The sequence below is a fragment of the Octopus sinensis genome, linkage group LG27 (assembly GCF_006345805.1).
Source record: "Octopus sinensis linkage group LG27, ASM634580v1, whole genome shotgun sequence".
NCBI classification, from domain to species: domain Eukaryota; kingdom Metazoa; phylum Mollusca; class Cephalopoda; order Octopoda; family Octopodidae; genus Octopus; species Octopus sinensis.
Genome location: NC_043023.1, coordinates 15,267,674 through 15,286,662, shown reverse-complemented (window position 1 = coordinate 15,286,662; position 18,989 = coordinate 15,267,674). Strand labels below are relative to the sequence as shown.

At 37.0% G+C, this 18,989-nt stretch overlaps 3 protein-coding genes across 4 annotated transcripts in view; 1 reads left to right on the top strand and 2 right to left on the bottom strand.

Annotated features, from left to right (window-relative positions):
* The window catches only part of LOC118768138 (zinc finger protein 708-like), a 184,623-nt gene that overhangs the window by 56,351 nt on the left and 109,283 nt on the right, over window positions 1–18,989 (bottom strand). The gene's annotated exons all lie outside the window — the stretch shown is intronic.
* Window positions 1–18,989, bottom strand: part of LOC118768134 (zinc finger protein OZF-like) — a 49,408-nt gene that overhangs the window by 10,326 nt on the left and 20,093 nt on the right. The window contains exons 1-3 of one of the 2 annotated variants that reach the window (XM_036514004.1): window positions 10,907–10,995; window positions 9,211–10,149; window positions 8,700–9,126 (exon numbers count right to left, since the gene is read on the bottom strand). In XM_036514004.1, the coding sequence (XP_036369897.1) occupies window positions 8,700–9,126; window positions 9,211–9,813 (1,030 nt within the window). In that variant the 5' untranslated portion in view covers window positions 9,814–10,149; window positions 10,907–10,995. Of the gene's footprint in view, window positions 1–8,699; window positions 9,127–9,210; window positions 10,150–10,906; window positions 10,996–18,989 lie in introns of those variants that run through there. The other variant, XM_036514005.1, reaches the window with a different exon arrangement.
* The window catches only part of LOC115225350 (zinc finger protein 208-like), a gene marked incomplete at its 5' end in the record, with an annotated part of 57,054 nt that continues 52,803 nt past the window's right edge, over window positions 14,739–18,989 (top strand). The window contains one exon of the mRNA XM_029796300.2: window positions 14,739–15,034. Within this exon, the coding sequence (XP_029652160.2) occupies window positions 14,739–15,034 (296 nt within the window). The remainder of the gene's footprint in view (window positions 15,035–18,989) is intronic.

The following is an 18,989-nucleotide window of genomic DNA, read 5'->3' as shown; positions in this document are numbered from 1 at the left end:
GACTTTTTCTAATACAGCAAATCTCACTGTTCACAAGTGTATTGATCCAAGTGGAAAGCAATATCGCTGTGATATCTGTGGCAGATCATTCTCTAAGAAAGATCATCTTACTCATCACAAATACATTCATACAGGAGAGAAACCATATCAGTGTGGTATTTGTGGTAAATCATTCTCTCATAGGAGTAGCCTTACTTGTCACAAATACATTCATACAGGAGAGAAACCATATCACTGTGACATCTGTGGTAAATCATTCTCCCAAAAAAGCCCCCTTAATTCTCACAAATACGTTCATACAGGAGAGAAACCATATCAATGCGATATCTGTGATAAATCCTTTTCACTAAGGAGTGATTTAGCTAAACACAAACGTTCACATACTCATGAAAAGCCGTATCACTGCGAAATTTGTGGTAAATCATTCTCTCGAAAAAGTCACCTTGATTCTCACAAATCCATTCATACAGGAGAGAAACCGTATCACTGTGACATCTGTGGTAAATCATTCTCTCAAAGAAGTCACCTTGATTCTCACAAATACATTCACACAGGAGAGAAACCACATCACTGTGATATATGTAATAAATCCTTTTCAATAAGAAGTTCTTTAATTAAACACAAACTTATTCATGCTCATGAGAAGCCATTTCATTGTGATATTTGTGGTAAATCATTCACTCACAAATGTAACCTTGATTCTCACAAATTCATTCATACAAGAGAGAAACCATATCACTGTGATATCTGTGATAAATCCTTCTCATTAAAAAGTCATTTAACTACTCACAAACTTACACATACAGTTGAGAAGCCACATCACTGTGATATTTGTGGTAAATCATTCCCTTATGAGAATAGCCTTACTTATCACAAATCAATTCATACAGGAGAGAAACCATATCACTGCAATATCTGTGATAAATCCTTCGTAGTGAGAAGTAATTTAACTGCTCATGAACTTACTCACACTAATGAAAGGCAATTTCAATGTGATATCTGTGGTAAATCATTCTCTGGAAAAAGTACCCTTAATAGACACAAATACATTCATACAGGAGAGAAACGATATCACTGTGATATCTGTGATAAATCATTCTCTCATAAAAGTAATTTTAATAGACACAAATACATTCATACAGGAGAGAAACCATATCAGTGTGATATTTGTGGTAAATCATTCTCTCAAAAAGGTAACCTTGATTCTCACAAATCTATTCATACAGGAAAGAAACCATATCACTGCAATATCTGTGGTAAATCCTTTGTATTAAGTTATTTAACTGCTCATGAACGTACTCACACTGATGAGAGGCCATATCAGTGTGATATTTGTGGTAAATCATTCTCTGGAAAAAGTAACCTTACTAAATACAAATGCATTCATACAGGAGAGAAATCATAGCACTGTGATATCTGCAGTAAATCTTTCTAAGTCTATTCATAAAGGAGACAATCCATGTCACTGTGATATCTGTGGTAAATCATTCTCTTGGGAATGTGCTATATATACTCATAAATGTATTCATACAAGAGAGAAGCCCTTTCACTGTAAGAGGTGTGGTAAATCATTGTCTGTGGAACAATATTTAGCTAATCTCAAATTCATTCATACAGGAGAGAAAGCATAGCACTGTAATATCTGCAGTAAATCATTCTGTGTAAGAAAATATTTTTATCACAAATCCAGTTAGATTGGGGAGATATTGTATCACTGTGATCATCATCATCATCGTTTAGCGTCCGCTTTCCATGCTAGCATGGGTTGGACGGTTCAACTGGGGTCTGGGAAGCCAGAAGGCTGCACCAGGCTCCAGTCTGATCTAGCAGTGTTTCTACAGCTGGGTGCCCTTCCTAACGCCAACCACTCCGTGAGTCTAGTGGGTGCTATTTACATGCCACCGGCAAAGGTGCCAGACGAGGCTGGCAAACGTCCACGTTCAGATGGTTCACTTATGTGCCACCGGCCTTGGTATCACGGCTACAAATTCCATTGATGTTGATCGATTATGATTTTGATTTTTGGTTTTGATATCTGTAGTAAATCATTCTCTTAGGATTATGTTGTTTAACTAATTTTAAATGCATTCATACAGGAGAGAAGACATCTTGCTGTGTTATCTGTGCAAAATCATTCTCTTAATGTAATTTAATTAAACCTGTATTTATTCATATTGATCAATAACAATACCAGTGATAAAATGGGGGATGAAATACAGCAATTGTATTACTTTTTTTGAGACAAATAAAGTTTTTACATTTTCTTCATTTACATCAACTCATTAATTATGATGTGTGTGGCTTTCAATCAAACAATTTTAATTACATTAATTTGCTGTTTTCTTGTGGATATATTATTCCGACACCATTGTATCACATTCCAGTTCCCAACGATGATCAGTTGTTCTCTGCTGGACATGCTTAGGCTATCCCACGATCTGCAGCCTATAATCTAATGAACAATATGTGTCCATATCTTGTACTGGGTACACTACATGGAGTTTCTCCTGACATCTTTTCTATATGCCGAGCAGGGCCATCTCTCTGACAAGATCTGTCTTTGGTCTTTGCTAAATTTACTGTATGGTTTTTCAATCCAGATGTTGCTTCCAAACCTGAAATTTGTTCTCTAATTTTGGTAGGGATTCAGCAATAAGAAGGTCATCAGCTTGGAAGAGATCCAAAGGGCAGCCAATCTTAAATTCCTCTGTTATTGCTTGCAGGACTATGATAAACAAGAGTGGGGTGAAAAACGATCCTTGGTGGACTCCTATTTTTACACTAAAATTCATGCTATACTCATTGGTGACATTTACCTTACTGACAGCATCCCTATACATGGCTTTTGCATGTCTCACCTGCTCCAGAGTGTCGGCTGCGGGGTCACTCCAAAAAGCTCTATCTGTGACAATTTCATCTCAATCGAAGGAGAGGGGCTTTCTCAGTCCGGATTGCGGATCCGTAGAATAAGCTGCCGACGACCGCTCGGTTCAAAGTCTCTCTTGACCAGAAATAGCCTGAACTCTTTGTATGACCACCCTCCCTGTACATAACTCCATGTCCCCCTACATGGCTTTGCTTTTTGCACCAAAAAATTAACTTAACTTAGCTTCTCTATTGCTCACCAAATAATGGAGTAGGGGACTCTGTCAAAAGCTTTCTCCATGTCAACAAAATCCAAATACAAAGATATATCTTTGACCAAGTACTTCTGCTTTTGCCTCAGGTTTGGAAGCAAGATCTGGATTGAAAAACCATACAGTAAATTTAACAAAGACCAAAGACAGATCCTGTCAGGGAGATGGCCGTGCTCGGCATGGAGAAAAGGGCATCCAGCTGTAGAAACACTGCCAGATCAGACTGGAGCCTGGTGCAGCCTCCCAGACCCCGGTCAAACCGTCCAACCCATGCCATCAAGGAAAGCAGACATTAAACGATGATGATGATGCAGAAACGTTAGCAGGCCGGGCGAAATGCTTTGCGGTATTTCGTCTGTCATTATGTTCTGAGTTCAAATTCCGCCAAGGTCGATTTGCCTTTCATCATTTCGGGGTCGATAAATAAAGTACCAGTTTCCCTTTGCCTGTCCATGTTTGTTCCCTCTGTTTAGCACTGGGGTCGATGTAATCGACTTAATCCCTTTTTCTGTCCTTGTTTAGCCCCTTGTGGGCAGCAAAGAAATGGATGATGATAATGATATAATTAACGGAAGATACAAGAATATTTATTGATCACTGCAATTGTTTCAACACATCTTGCTTTGATCCTTTATGAGTGGAATATTGAAGAGTTGCTTTATGAGTATCCAACAGTGTAGATGTGTCTTTTCAGGTGATTACAAGATATATTTCATTAAAATAACGTCTGTTCTGCAAAAGTTCTTGTTATGTGTTTGTTTTATAATTTGTTGATATTATTTGATTTACAAAACACAAGGTATTAAATGTTTAGATGGCCGTTTGCCAGTGGCACGTAAAAAGGACCATCCGATCGTGGACGTTTGCCAGCCCCATCTGGCAACTGTGCCGGTGGCACATAAAAATCACACACTACACTCACGGAGTGGTTGGCGTTAGGAAGGGCATCCAGCTGTAGAAACACTGCCAGATCAGACTGGGCCTGATGCAGCCTTCTGGCTTCCCAAACCCCAGTTGAACCACCCAACCCATGCTAGCATGGAAAACGGACACTAAACGATGATGATGCTGTGAATGTAAGACAAAGAGTTGGCACAAAAGAACTACCATTTGAGCCTTATTGATGCCAGTACCATCTGGCTGCCCCCCACCTTCCGTGCCAGTCACACATGAAAAGCACCCACGACACTCTTGTTGTTAAGCAACAAGACAGGTAAGGGTGATTAGGTGATGGTCTAGGGCTCAGGGGCAGGAGACCCCAGACCTTGGGAAAAAAAAAACTTTGGTCATCTTGTAGTCGAGAGCTCTTCGTTGATGCCCGACACCACTGAGAGGTTGGCCTCGAAGTCATTGGAAACGGTGATCTCCAGCTCCAAATCCTTAGACGGCCCCGCTACACTCTCAGAGTGGTTGGCATTAGGAAGGGCATTCAGTTATAGAAACCAGGCCAGGACAGACTGCAGTCTCATTGCGGCCTCCTGGCTTGCTAATCTTCAGTCAAACCATCCAACCCATGCCAGCATGGAAAGTAGATGTTTAACGATGATGATGATGTATAATGATATATATATAATTATGATAGATTGTTACCCTCGGAGTGGTTGGCGTTAGGAAGGGCATCCAGCTGTAGAAACTCTGCCAGATCATAATTGGAGCCTGGTGCAGTCATCTGTCTCGCCAGCCCTCTGTCAAAATCGTCCAACCCATGACAGTATGGAAAGTGGATGTTAAATGATGATGATGAACCATTTACATTTTTACAATAGATATTTATAGGGAAGTTCCATATTGAATAATTCTAACCAATTGCATTGTAAACTACAGCAATTTTAGAACAGGACAACATTGCATGGTTTCAAGGGCCCACAGCTTTTTAATATTCTCCCAAAGAGTCTGAGGAACTTGCACAAAGTAGATGTAGTGATTTTTAAATCAAAGCTGGACATCTTCCTGTCGAGAGTCCCAGATGAACCCACCTCACGGCAAGAGGTGCAAATGAGAGTAGCTATATCAAACTCCATTCTTCACCAAGTGCCACATATTAGAGGAAGTTCTTCGTAATAACGTTGTAGTAGAAAACGGCGGTGCATCAGCATGGCCGCAGCTCTGAGCTGAACAAGTAAAAAAAAAAAATTGGTACCAAACAGATAATCAACATTTTTAACGATGAAGACATTGCATGCTTTCACTTGAAATGTGACATATCCCCACATTTCGCCTATGAAATTTAATTTGTCACCCGTCATGCTACAAAGAAATTTTGCTGTTTTTCTCAACATAGGCGTAAGAGTGGCTGTGTGGTAAGTAGCTTGCTTATGAACCATAAGATTCCATGTTCAGTCCCACTATGTGGCACATTGGTCAAATGTCTTTTACTATAGCCTCGGGCTGACCAAAGCCTTGTGAGTGGGTTTGATAGACGGAAACTTAAAGAAGCCCGTCGTATATATATATATATATATGCGTGTTTCTGTTTGTCCCCCTAGCATTGCTTGACAACCGATGCTGGTGTGTTTATGTCCCCGTCACTTAGTGGTTCGGCAAAAGAGACCGATATCATAAGTACTGGGCTTACAAAAGAATAAGTCCTGGGGTCGATTTGCTCGATTAAAGGTGGTGCTCCAGCATGGCTGCAGTCAAATGACTGAAACATGTAAAAGAGTATAGGCATAGGAGTGGCTGTGTGGTAAGTTTCTTGCTTCTGAACCATAAGGTTCCGGGTTCAGTCCCACTACGTGGCACCTTGGGCAAGTGTCTTCTACTATAGCCTCGGGCCAACGGAAACCTAGTAAGTGGATTTGGTAGACAAAAACTGAAAGAAGCCCATCATATATATGTATATATATATATATGTGTGTGTGTGTAAGTTTGTATGTCTATGTTTCTCCCCCCAACATCGCTTGACAATTGAAGCTGGTGCGTTTACGTCCCTGTAACTTAGCGGTTCGGCAAAAGTGACTGATAGAATAAGTACTGGGCTTACAAAGAATAAGTCCTGGGGTCTGTTTGCTCGACTAAAGACGGTGCTCCACCATGGCCACTGTCAAATAACTAAAACATGTAGAAGAGATAGGTTTCCCTATTTTCTTCCATATACAGTCAACTCTCGCTACTTTGCCACCCTGTGGGACTGAGCCAGAGTGGCATAGTACCGAGGGTCTGTTATCTAAACACTACATAACCAAAAATTTACTGAACATACGAATAAAAATTCATAGGGTAGGAAGTAAGGCCAATAAGAAGTTCAATGCAATGGTAAAAAGAAGACATCCATGTTTATTAAGTTCAAATTGCTTTTAGTTAATCCTGAAGCTCTCAAAAATTGTCGGCTGACGCATCTACTTTCGGCGGTTTTCATTCATTTCATTGTCTAGCCTATCATACGCCTGCATGACCCTGGGTTCTCCGCTGCTCTTCTGCAGCATAAACTTTCGGATAGTGCTCCATGCTCTCTGGGCATCTGCAAAACTGGCATAGTAGGGAGTGTTGACTGTATCCATATTTATTATTGAAATATCACTTCCAATGTCTAACTGAAGTTTAATATGTATTCCAATCATTTTTACATGTACGAATTTTGTTTCTGTTGAGAGCCCTCTAGGATCTTTAATGGTTGATCTTCAGAATTTAGTTCTGCAGTGTGAATTTCTGTATCTTGAGTGTTGTAAGGCCTTGTACCAAAATAAGACACCTGAACATCTCAGGTGTAAATTCTTTGAGTTTCAAAATATTCACACATTCTGTTAATTGTTCCTGCGTATGTGATAAAATCACCATCCTCTTTTTTCATTATATTCCAACACACCATCCAAGTGTTAGAGAAGTTTTATCACCGAATATGTTAGACAGTAATTCTATTGTTTCTTTAAAACAAATTTCATTGAGTTTTTTTGGGTAATATGAAATTAAAATAATGTTCATACTCAGATGGGGCTCATTTATGTCATAACAACCTTACTCTTTCTGTGTCTTACCATGTCTTACAATCTTCCTTAAAAATTACCTGCTGTAGTACAATGCAACAGTTATACCGTCCTCTGGGTTATAACTGAAATCATAGAGTCCAAAACGTCGTCTGGCAAAAATGTACTTCCCTCATTTTTGGACTTCTTTGAATAAAGCCCCAATAATTGTTGTTGTTGCTGCCTTTGTCGTTGATTTTGCAACAGTTTTATAGAAGCTAATTAGTCTTCCATGATTTAACAATTTTGTATCACAAAACTTTGTTAACTGACCTGCAAGAGCTTCGAAACCCTCATCGCCAGATGTTGTAACATAATTGTTCCGTACAATAAATAAGATAACCAGAAAATTGTAACAACAATCTAATGAACTAACAAATCTTTTACGAACCAGCATTCAATATTCCTTAGGAAGTAAACCAAGCGACACCTTCCGACTTCACTTGACTCTGAACCGCAAACCCACTCAGATCGTTACTATTTATACTTTACTCGGACCAATCTATCTCTCACAAGGGGACATGGTAACTCTCATCACAACAGGTGCCATTCTAACCAGATGCCCATCATAAATCCCTGCTTGGTGTCTGGTAAGAACAAGACCATGAAAACCTGCTCTACAGAATGATTTAGCAAAAAATAAGTATGATGATAATCCCTTGCATGGGTTGAGCGGGGATGTGCTTGAACCATAGGTAGAGTGGGGCATTAGGCTTTTGAAAAATATTTCCCACTCTACACCCAAAACTGTAACAAACAGCAATAAGCCTCCAGCTAGTGCCAGAATATGTGGGCAGTAGCACAAAGGGTGCAGATCCTGGGATCCCTGAGTGTGTCCAGCAGAGGATAACTGATAACGGCTGGGAACTGGAGTGTAATACATTTGTGTCAAAATAATATATCCACAAGAAAACAGAGCAAATTAATATAATCAATATTGTTTGAATAAAAAACACAAATCGTAATTAGTGAGTTGATGCAAATGAGGAAAATGTGAAAAATGAATTTATTTTGTAAAAGGTAATACATTTGCTGTATTTTATTCAGCAGGACATCTGTTTTATCATTGATATTGTTATTGATCAATATGAATAAGTATATGTTTAGTTAAGGTAGATTATTGAAAGAATGATTTAGCACAGATTACACAGTCATAAGAATCTTCTCCTGTATGAATATGTTTGTGTTTTAGTTTATTATTTCTCTCTATGAAAGAATGACTTGTCCCAGATGTCACAGTGATATGATTTCTCTCCTGTATGAATGTATTTGTGATGAGTTCAATATTGTTCCACAGAGAATGATTTACCTCAGGTATCACAGCAATAGAGTTTCTCTCCTGTATGAATACGTTTATAAGTATATACAGCATATTCCGGAAAGAATGATTTGCTGCAGACATCACAGTCACATAGTTTCTCTCCAGTATGAGCAGACTTGTAATTAATTAAATAGTTTCTTAAACGGAATAATTTACTGCAGATACTACTGTGCTATGGTTTGTCCCCTGTATTAATGCATTTGTGTCTATTTAAGTACCTCTTCTGAGAGAATGATTTACCACAGATATAGCACCGATATGGTTTCTCACCTGTATGATCTGATTTGTGAGAATCAAGGTAACTTCTTTGAGAGAATGATTTACCACAAATATCACAGTGATATGGTTTCTCTCCTGTATGAATGGATTTGTGTTTAGTAAGGCTATATTTTCTAGAGAATGATTTACCACAGATATCACAGTGATATGGTTTCTCTCCAGTATGAACGAATTTGTGATAAGAAAGGGCAGTCTTTTGAGAGAATGATTTACCACAAATATCACATTGATATGGTTTCTCTCCAGTATGAGTGTATTTGTGATGAGTGAGGCTACATTTCTGAGTGAATGATTTACCACAAATATCACATCGATATGGTTTCTCACCTGTATGAATGGATTTGTGAGTAGTTAAATAACTTTTTAATGAAAAGGATTTATCACAGATATCACACTGATATGGTTTCTCACCTGTATGAATGTATTTGTGAGAATTAAGGTTACTCTTTTGAGAGAATGATTTACCACAAACACCACACTGATGTGGTTTCTCCCCTGTATGAATGGATATGTGAGAATCAAGGTAACTTCTTTGAGAGAATGATTTACCGCAAATACGACATTGATTTGGTTTCTCTCCTGTATGAATGGATTTGTGTTTAGTTAGGTTATATTTTTTAGAGAATGATTTACCACAGATATCACAGTGATGTGGTTTCTCTCCAGTATGAACGAATTTGTGATAAGAAAGGGGAGTCTTTTGAGAGAATGATTTACCACAAATATCACAGTGATATGGTTTCTCTCCAGTATGAGTGTATTTGTGATGAGTGAGGCTACATTTCTGAGTGAATGATTTACCACAGATATCACAGTGATATGGTTTCTCTCCAGTATGAACGAATTTGTGATAAGAAAGGACAGTCCTTTGAGAGAATGATTTACCACAGATATCACACTGATATGGTTTCTCTCCAGTATGAGTGTATTTGTGATGAGTAAGGTGACTTTTTCGAGAGAATGATTTACCACAGATATCACAATGATACAGTTTCCCCCCTGCATGAATGAATTTGTGAACAGTGAGATTTCCCTTATTAGAAAAAGTCTTTTTACAGATATCACATTGGTCTGATAACTTTTCTCTTTCTTTTAACATCTCCAGACTATTCATTATTGTTCTGTAGTATACAGACAGAAAATATATTTTCCCCTTCTTCTTTATATATATATTCTACAGCAAATCTGATCTTGAATATCTGAAAATGATACAAACACCTTTCCAGATTTTCTCACATTCAAACACAATGCGAAATACTTTTGTAAATATTCCTGGCAATGAGGAAAACAAATGTTGCTATTAATTCAGAAGAAATATTTCACCGTTATTCACCATAGATATATTATATAAACAGAGTTATTATCTATTATTTATAACGGCTGACATTCGTTTTTAAAACATGATCAATATTCATGATGTATCTCACGTAAAACTCCTTTATACGAGTATCTGAAATGACACAGAAACAGTAGAAGATATAGGAAATACTTTAAAAAGCAAAGGTTTAACAATAAAAATTATAACTACATTTTCATAATGATAAACTGTGGATATAAACTGTTGCCCGAAGAAATTACACTTTAAAATGATACTCATGACACAAGACATTACTTTCGTCTATAATGACCTGAGTCATAAATCTAATACTTTCTCTAGTTTAGTGTCAATGCACCCAAACAAACAAAAGGAAAAGCTGTGTAAATAACGGACAGAGTCAAAACTATTGAAAAGGTTGCAAGACGCAAAGAAAATTTTAGGAAAAAAGGAAATAAGTAAGAAATAACTGCAAAATTTTACCGATGAGTGTGCTAAATTATAAGGCACAAAAAGAAAATGACTCTTCCCAGACACAACAGAATATGCTTCAATACACGAATTCATATAAAGAATCTTGCAAACCAAATAGAATTAATATCTGTTTCTTTATTACCCACAAGGGGCGAAACACGGACGGGACAAACAAGGACAGACTAACGGATTAAGTAGTTTACATTGACCCCAGTGCGTAACTGGTACTTAATTTATCGACCCCGGAGGATGAAAGGCAAAGTCGACCTTGGCGGAATTTGAACCCAGAACGTAACGGCGGACGAAATTAATATCGATGTCAGACTAGCAACATTGAATACTTTCATTATTGTCTGGAGTTTCGAATTTTCCAGGTTCTTCTGCTTTCACTAAAAATAAAATATGTACGATATCTTACCTGTTATGATAAATAAATCAGTGCTAAAAGTCAATTAACGCAAACCACACCAAAAAAGCCATTCAGCGGGAAACGTAATTTAAAGAAAGCGCAAAAAATAGACATGGAATGTCGACGAAACGAACTGATATCCGGATGTTGTATATATCGTAATACTATACATTTATCGGATGCTAAAACTAAGTTGGTAAATTCTCAATGTTTTTTATTGGTATAATTACTTTTCCAAAATGTGAGTTATGAGGAAAAATCCAAATGATGACAAAACATACAAAAGTGACTGCTTATTTTCATATCTATTGGTACTTTTCCACTATCCTGTTACCGAACCCTTAAATTACAGGGACGGAAAGAAACCAATAGGACTTATCAAAGAGGGACGGAGGGAAAACAGGAAGACTCGTGTGTGTTATTTCTACCTGTATTCGAAAACCATTGTTACTTTGTTTACATTCCTGTAACTTCGTTGTGCAACAGTATAACTACCAAATTAAAAATATGTTCTCGTGTTGCTTTGTTAAATGAATCCTATGAGCTGATACTTCAGCCTGGTCGCAGTATAATTATACAGAATTTAAATGAAACACACATATACGTACATGTTTCTGTGCATTTAAGTATGTGCTATAGTATTACGATGTATATACAACATCCGGATATTTAGTTCGTTTCGTCGACATTCCATGTCTATTTTTTGAGCTTTCTTTAAATTACGTTCCCGCTGAATGGCTTTTTGGTGTGGTTTGCGTTAATTTGACTTTTAGCACTGGTTATTTATCATAACAGGTAAGATATCGTACATATTTTTTTTTAGTTGAAAGCAGAAGAACCTGGAAAATTCGAAAACTCCAGACAATAATGAAAGTATTCAATGTTGCTAGTCTGACATCGATATTAATTTCGTCCGCCGTTACGTTCTGGGTTCAAATTCCGCCAAGGTCGACTTTGCCTTTCATCCTTTCGGGGTCGATAAATTAAGTACCAGTTACGCACTGGGGTCAATGTTATCGACTTAATCCGTTTGTCTGTCCTTGTTTGTCCCGTCCGTGTTTCGCCCCTTGTGGGTAATAAAGAAACAGATATTAATTCTATTTCGTTTTTGATTTGGTTTGCAAGATTCTTTATATGAATTCGGTATTGAAGCATATGGGTTAATATAGGGCGTGTGTAATAGGTTTGTAAAACAACTTCCTATGAACGAATATGAAAAAAAAAATTCGCGCACGCGAAAGGGGGTTGGGAGAGGCCTCGGAAAATTCACATCGGGAAGTTCAAAGCGTCTGAGGAGCTGACCCGGGCACCAAAACAAAAAAAAATAGTGTAATATTGTAAAACAACTTGCTCTAAACGAATATGACAAAAAAAAATGCGCTCTCGAGAAAGAGGGGTGGGGGAGAGGCCTCGGAATATTTATATCGGAATTTCCGAAGCGTCTGAACCGGGCACAAAAACAAAAACAAAAACAGCGTAATAGGTGTAAAACAACTTGCTCTAAACGACTATCATGAAAAAAATGCGCGTCTCGCAAAAGGGGGGTGGGGTAGAGGCTTCGGAAATTTCACATCTTCAGTCCACGGCCCTTTAAACTAAGAAAAAATAGTGTAAATTGGTGTAAAACTACTTGTTCTAACGAGTATCAAGAACCACACACTCACACATGAATCATAAACTCCGTATTTTCGCAAAAAAAAAAAAGAAGAGAAGAAAATTCTGGAAAAAGTGGTTCACTAAATTGTAGTTTATGTTTGTTTTGATCTGTTACAGAAGTTGTAACAATCATGAACATTACCTAATTTCATTAATAATAGATCTGCTCAGTCAGGGATAACCTAGGGTTAAACAGTAGTCACTTATCATATTATTGTCCAATATCCTATAGTTGAACCCTTTATTGTTTAAACCGGCCATATCAGGCCCAGATATTCTGCATGTTTTATATTCAAACTAGCGGTATCTGGCCTCTCACACCTAACCTACATTGACGTTCTTGAAATAAACAATCACATCATTGAAACCTCAAAGCTATAAGATATTGCATGTTTAATTCAAAACAATTTGAGTGAAAAAGAATTACATTTAACAGAATAATCTGAACACTAAAGGGATAATGTTTTACATAATATCTGAAGGAAGAGGAACTGAAGTCCGTGTATATGTAGTCATTACACAAGGTTGTATCATATAATTTTAATAACAAAATAAATTTCAAAGACCACACCCTTTTGTTACTCACCCGACCAAAACCGGCTCTGGCTCTGTGGAAAAATGTCTTTTCATAAGTTTTGAGAACACTAAAGGGATAATGTTTTACATAATATCTGAAGGAAGAGGAACTGAAGTCCGTGTATATGTAGTCATTACACAAGGTTGTATCATATAATTTTTAATAACAAAAATAATTTCAAAGACCACACCCTTTTGTTACTCACCCGACCAAAACCGGCTCTGGCTCTGTGGAAAAATGTCTTTTCATAAGTTTTGAATTAAAATCTTCCACGAAACCTTAGTTACAATTATGTTTCTAACACTAGTTGAATGATAACAAGTTAGTTTACTAAGTTCTTTATTATATTTAAAATAATTGAGAAACACACTGAATCTCAAAAGAAATATGGTAACAAAAGGGTTACCATATATAAATTACCATAAATAATTTCAAAGACAAATTAAGGATTATATCCACAGTTATCATTATGAGATGTAGTTATATTTTTTTTACAGTTGAATCTCTGCTTTTTAAGTTTTTCCTATATCTTCTGTTTCTGTGTCATTTCAGGAGGTGAAATGTTAGTGATACTTCATGAATATTGATCATCTAATGGAAGATGTTATAAATATTTGACATAACTCTGTTTATATGATTTGTCTATGGTGGAAAACTGTGAAATATTTCTTCTGAATAATTGGCAACATTTGTTTCCATCATTGCCTGGAATATTTGCTAAAGTATTTCACATTCTGTTTGGAGCGGGAGATATCTGCAAAGGTGTTTGTATCATCTTTAGATATTGATGAAGATCAGAACTGCTGGAAATATAAGCAATAGAAATATATAAAAAAGGAAGCAAAATTATATTTTGTGTTTGTATTCTATAGAACAATAATGAATCCTCAAGAGATGACAAAAGAAAGAGAAAAATTATCACACCAATGTGATATCTGTAAAAAGACATTTTCTAATCAGGGAAATCTCACTGTTCACAAATTCATTCATGCAGGTAGGAAGCCATATCACTGTGATGTCTGTGGTAAATCATTCTCTGATAAAAGTCACCTTACTAAACACAAATACATTCATACAGGAGAGAAACTGTATCACTGTGATATTTGTGGAAAATCATTCTCTCAGAAAAGTAACCTTACCTCTCACAAATCCATTCATACAGGAGAGAAACCTTATCACTGTGACATCTGTGGTAAATCTTTTGCATTAAAATATAATTTAACTACTCACAAATTCATTCATACAGGTGAGAAACCATATGAATGTCGTATTTGTGGTAAATCATTCTCCCATAAGCATAGCCTTACTTATCACAAATACATTCATACAGGGGAGAAACCACATCCCTGTGATATTTGTGGTATATCATTCTCCCAGTTAGGTGACTTAACTAAACACAAATACAGTCATACAGGAGAGAAACCATATCAGTGTGATATTTGTGGTAAATCATTCTCTCAAAAAAGTAACCTTAATTCTCACAAATCCATTCATACAGGTGAGAAACTATGTCAGTGTGATATTTGTGGTAAATCATTCTCTCAAAAAATTCACCTTACTAATCACAAATTCATTCATACAGGTGAGAAACCATATCACTGTGATATTTGTGGCAAATCATTCTCCTATAAGCATAGCCTTACTTATCACAAAGTCAGTCATACAGGGGAGAAACCACATCCCTGTTATATATGTGGTATATCATTCTCCCAGTTAGGTGACTTAATTAGACACAAATACATTCATACAGGAGAGAAACCATATCAATGTCGTATTTGTGGTAAATCATTCTCCCGTAAGCATAGCCTTACTTATCACAAATCCATTCATATAGGGGAGAAACCACATCCCTGTGATATTTGTGGTATATCATTCTCCCAGTTAGGTGACTTAACTAGACACAAATACATTCATACAGGAGAGAAACCATATCAATGTCGTATTTGTGGTAAATCATTCTCCCGTAAGCATAGCCTTACTTATCCCAAATCCATTCATATAGGGGAGAAACCACATCCCTGTGATATTTGTGGTATATCATTCTCCCAGTTAGGTGACTTAACTAAACACAAATACATTCATACAGGAGAGAAACCATATGAATGTCGTATTTGTGGTAAATCATTCTCCCGTAAGCATAGACTTACTCATCACAAATCCATTCATATAGGGGAGAAACACATCCCTGTGATATTTGTGGTATATCATTCTCCCCAGTTAGGTGACTAACTAAACACAAACATTCATACAGGAGAGAAACCATATGAATGTCGTATTTGTGGTAAATCATTCTCCCGTAAGCATAGCCTTACTTATCACAAATCCATTCATACTGGAGAGAAACTGTATGAGTGTGATGGCTTTATTGAGAAAATTCTATAGTTTGTAAGATATTTGTTGTTTTTTATTTCTGCAATTTCAACTATTCAATGACGTCTATTGAGGTGAAAACATTCCGTGCCGTATGAATATGTCCCTCGTTTAAGAAACAGATTGGTTTTATTTACATTTCTGAAGAAATAAGGATACCCCTAACCCTAACCCTAAAACAGATTGAAATGCAATAGATCGATACTAGGGTCATAATTATGGGTGACAATTTCATATGATACCGCTAGAAAAAACTGCTGTTCAAACGGAAAAGATCCGATGGGAGTAAGACACGCGTGTCTGTGCCCCACACCCACCACTATCTGTCAAGTCGTGTTGCTTTCTTTGACATTGTGGTTCGGTACGCGGAGGATGTAAAAGTAGCAATAAAAATGTCAGCTTCTAGCTTTGTATCATTTGTTATTATTTGCATTTTTTCTTACAATTCACATTTTCAAAAATTTACCACTTTACTTTTAGCATCAGACAAAAGTGTTATTAATACGGGAAGCACAACAACCGGATTCTTAATTCGTTTCGTTGACGTTCCGTGTCGGCTTTTCGATGTCTCTTTTTTCGCTAGATCGCTTATTTGTGTAATTAAAAATATTATAAAACACCGACTAATATATTATAAGAGTTAAGATGTAACACATATTTTCTTTTTAGTAAAAGACTATGTATCTGGCTAATTGGAAACAGCAGGCAGTTTTGAAAGGTTTAAATACTGCTTGTCTGAAATCGATATTAATTCTATTGTCCAGTAAACTTCGTAAATTATGCCTAGAAAATCTGGATTTTACTTGTGGCCATGAAAAAGCACCAGATTTTTAATTACAATTATTTTAATAAATACTTCATTATTTTAGTAGATATTTCAGTGTTTTCATTTCAAGTTTTAATTTGGAAAACTGACAGTTCATTCTATTAATAAACTGGTATAATTTTAGTAACAAATAAAATTAAGAAGTGATTTTGTTATGGTTATCTGGATTGCTATAACCTTTAGAATAATACCTATCCAAACCGATTTTGGCCGTTTTCTTTTTTAACTTAAAAACCATGGGAGGAGCCTTTTTGGTTAAAATAAAACAAGTAAATATTTTCAGAGGAAAAGGTGAACAATTCAAGGGATGTTTTGCTGGTGTTTCTAGCACAACCGAAACCACCCTCCCTTTTCACTCTCACGTATCTCTCTCTTTTACTCTTTTACTTGTTTCAGTCATTTTGACTGCGGCCATCCTGGAGCACCGCCTTTAATCGAGCAACTCGACCCCGGGACTTATTCTTTGTAAGCCCAGTACTTATTCTATCGGTGTCTTTTGCCGAACCTCTAAGTGACTGGGACATAAACACACCAGCATCGGTTGTCAAGCGATGTTGGGGGGACAAACACAGATACAAACATATACACACACATACATATATAGGACAGGCTTCTTTCAGTTTCCGTCTACAAAATTCACTCAAAAGGCATTGGTCGGCCCGAGGCTATAGCAGAAGACACTTGCCCAAGGTGCCACGCAATGGGACTGAACCCGGAACCATGTGGTTGGTAAACAAGCTACTTACCACACAGCCACTCCTGCGTGTTGATGTTTTTTTAAAAATATTTTTCTCCTATTATTGTTTTATGGAATGACTAGCAGAGATACCCGGTGTTGCTCAGTATTAAAATGTCATAGTTTGTGTATATATATATTACAGTTATGTTGAAACAGGTGATATAGGAAAGTGCAGCATTGATGACAAAACATTTGTGGAGTAAATGATGGGCTAATTGGACTAAGTGACTTGTCATTTGTCCGAGTATTCCTTGCCCTAACCAGTCGTGGAAATTTGGGGGTGGAGGGTATGTGGTTTTTGAATGCACCAAAAAGCTGTCAGTAGATATGTTTTCCTTTGTGGCAATTGGTACTGCATTTAACATGACCCATCGTCTAAAGTTTTGACACCTCCTTTGGGTTTATTGTCCTACATCACTCATGAAGTAAATTTTGAGGACCTGTGACACATAAAAGCACCAACTGACCGTGGCCGTTTGCCAGCCTCCTCTGGCTGGTGGCACGTAAAAAGCACCCACTATACTCACGGAGTGGTTGGCATTAGGAAGGGCATCCAGCTGTAGAAACACTGCCAGATCAGGAGAGCAACCATATCAATGTAATATCTGTAGCACAGCATTCTCCCGAAAAAGTAGTTTATCTGTGCACAAACGGACTCATACAGGAGACAAGCCATATCCCTGTGACATTTGTGGTAAATCATTTTTTTATCAAAGCAAGTTAACCTCTCATAAATACATTCATACAGGAGAGAAACCATATTCCTGTGATATCTGTGGTAAATCATTCTCTCATAAAAGTAACTTTAATAGACACAAATACATTCATACAGGAGAGAAACCATAGCACTGTGATATCTGCAGTAAATAATTGTGTGTTCGGTATTATTTAACAGATCACAATTCCACTCATGCTAGATATGTCAGTGTGATATCTGTGTTAAATCTTTCTCTGAGGAATGTGCTATATATACTCATAAATATTTTCTTATAGGAGAGAAGACCTATCACTGTGATATGTATAGTAAATCATTCTGTGTGGAACAATATTTAACTAATCCAAAATGCATTCATAAGGGTGACAAAAAGCACAACACTGTGGCATCTGTGATGTCATTCTCTTGTAATTACTTAACGAAATACAAACATATTCATACAAGATTGGATTCTTGTGGCTGTGTTATCTTTGGTAAATCTTTCTCTCAATAATGTACCTGAACTTAACATATATGTATCCATATTACTCAATAACAATATCAGTGATATTGTGAATTAATTTAATAAACAGAAAGAAAATTAAAGTTGTCTTACTCTTTTTTCTCCTCTCGTTTTATACGCAGAACATTCTACCAAATGTTGTAATGGTGAGACACACGTAAATTATAGAATTCACAGTGGATCAGTGTATGATAAAAGTCTCACACATCTCCAAACTAACCTACTATAAGCGTTTATTTTCTCTCAATCTGCTCAGTCGAAGTCGACTTGCGGTCACTCGTTGGATCAGTGTCCTCCAGTCAGTTCTATCCTGGGCCGCTTCTTTCAGACTGGCCATGTCCATTCCGGTATCACTGTTGATGGTGTCAAGCCAGCGGGTTCTTGGTCGGCCTCTTCCTCTCTTGCCACTGACTATTCCGAGCATGATGTCCTTCTCCAAGGATTTTCTCCGCATAATATGACCGAAATATGCCAATGTATGCTTGGTGATCCTAGCTTCTAGCGACATTTTCGGCCTTTTCTGCTTAAGAACTTCTCCATTGGTGAGCCTCGCTGTCCACGGAATCCGCAAATTTGTTGATATTATTTAATTAAATATCAAGATGCAGTGAATGGGAGACTTTTACATTTAAACCGCCTGAAATTTCATCCAGTTGTAACTTCTCCCCGTTAATTAAGCCTTCAAATTAGTGCTGAAAGAAGAAATA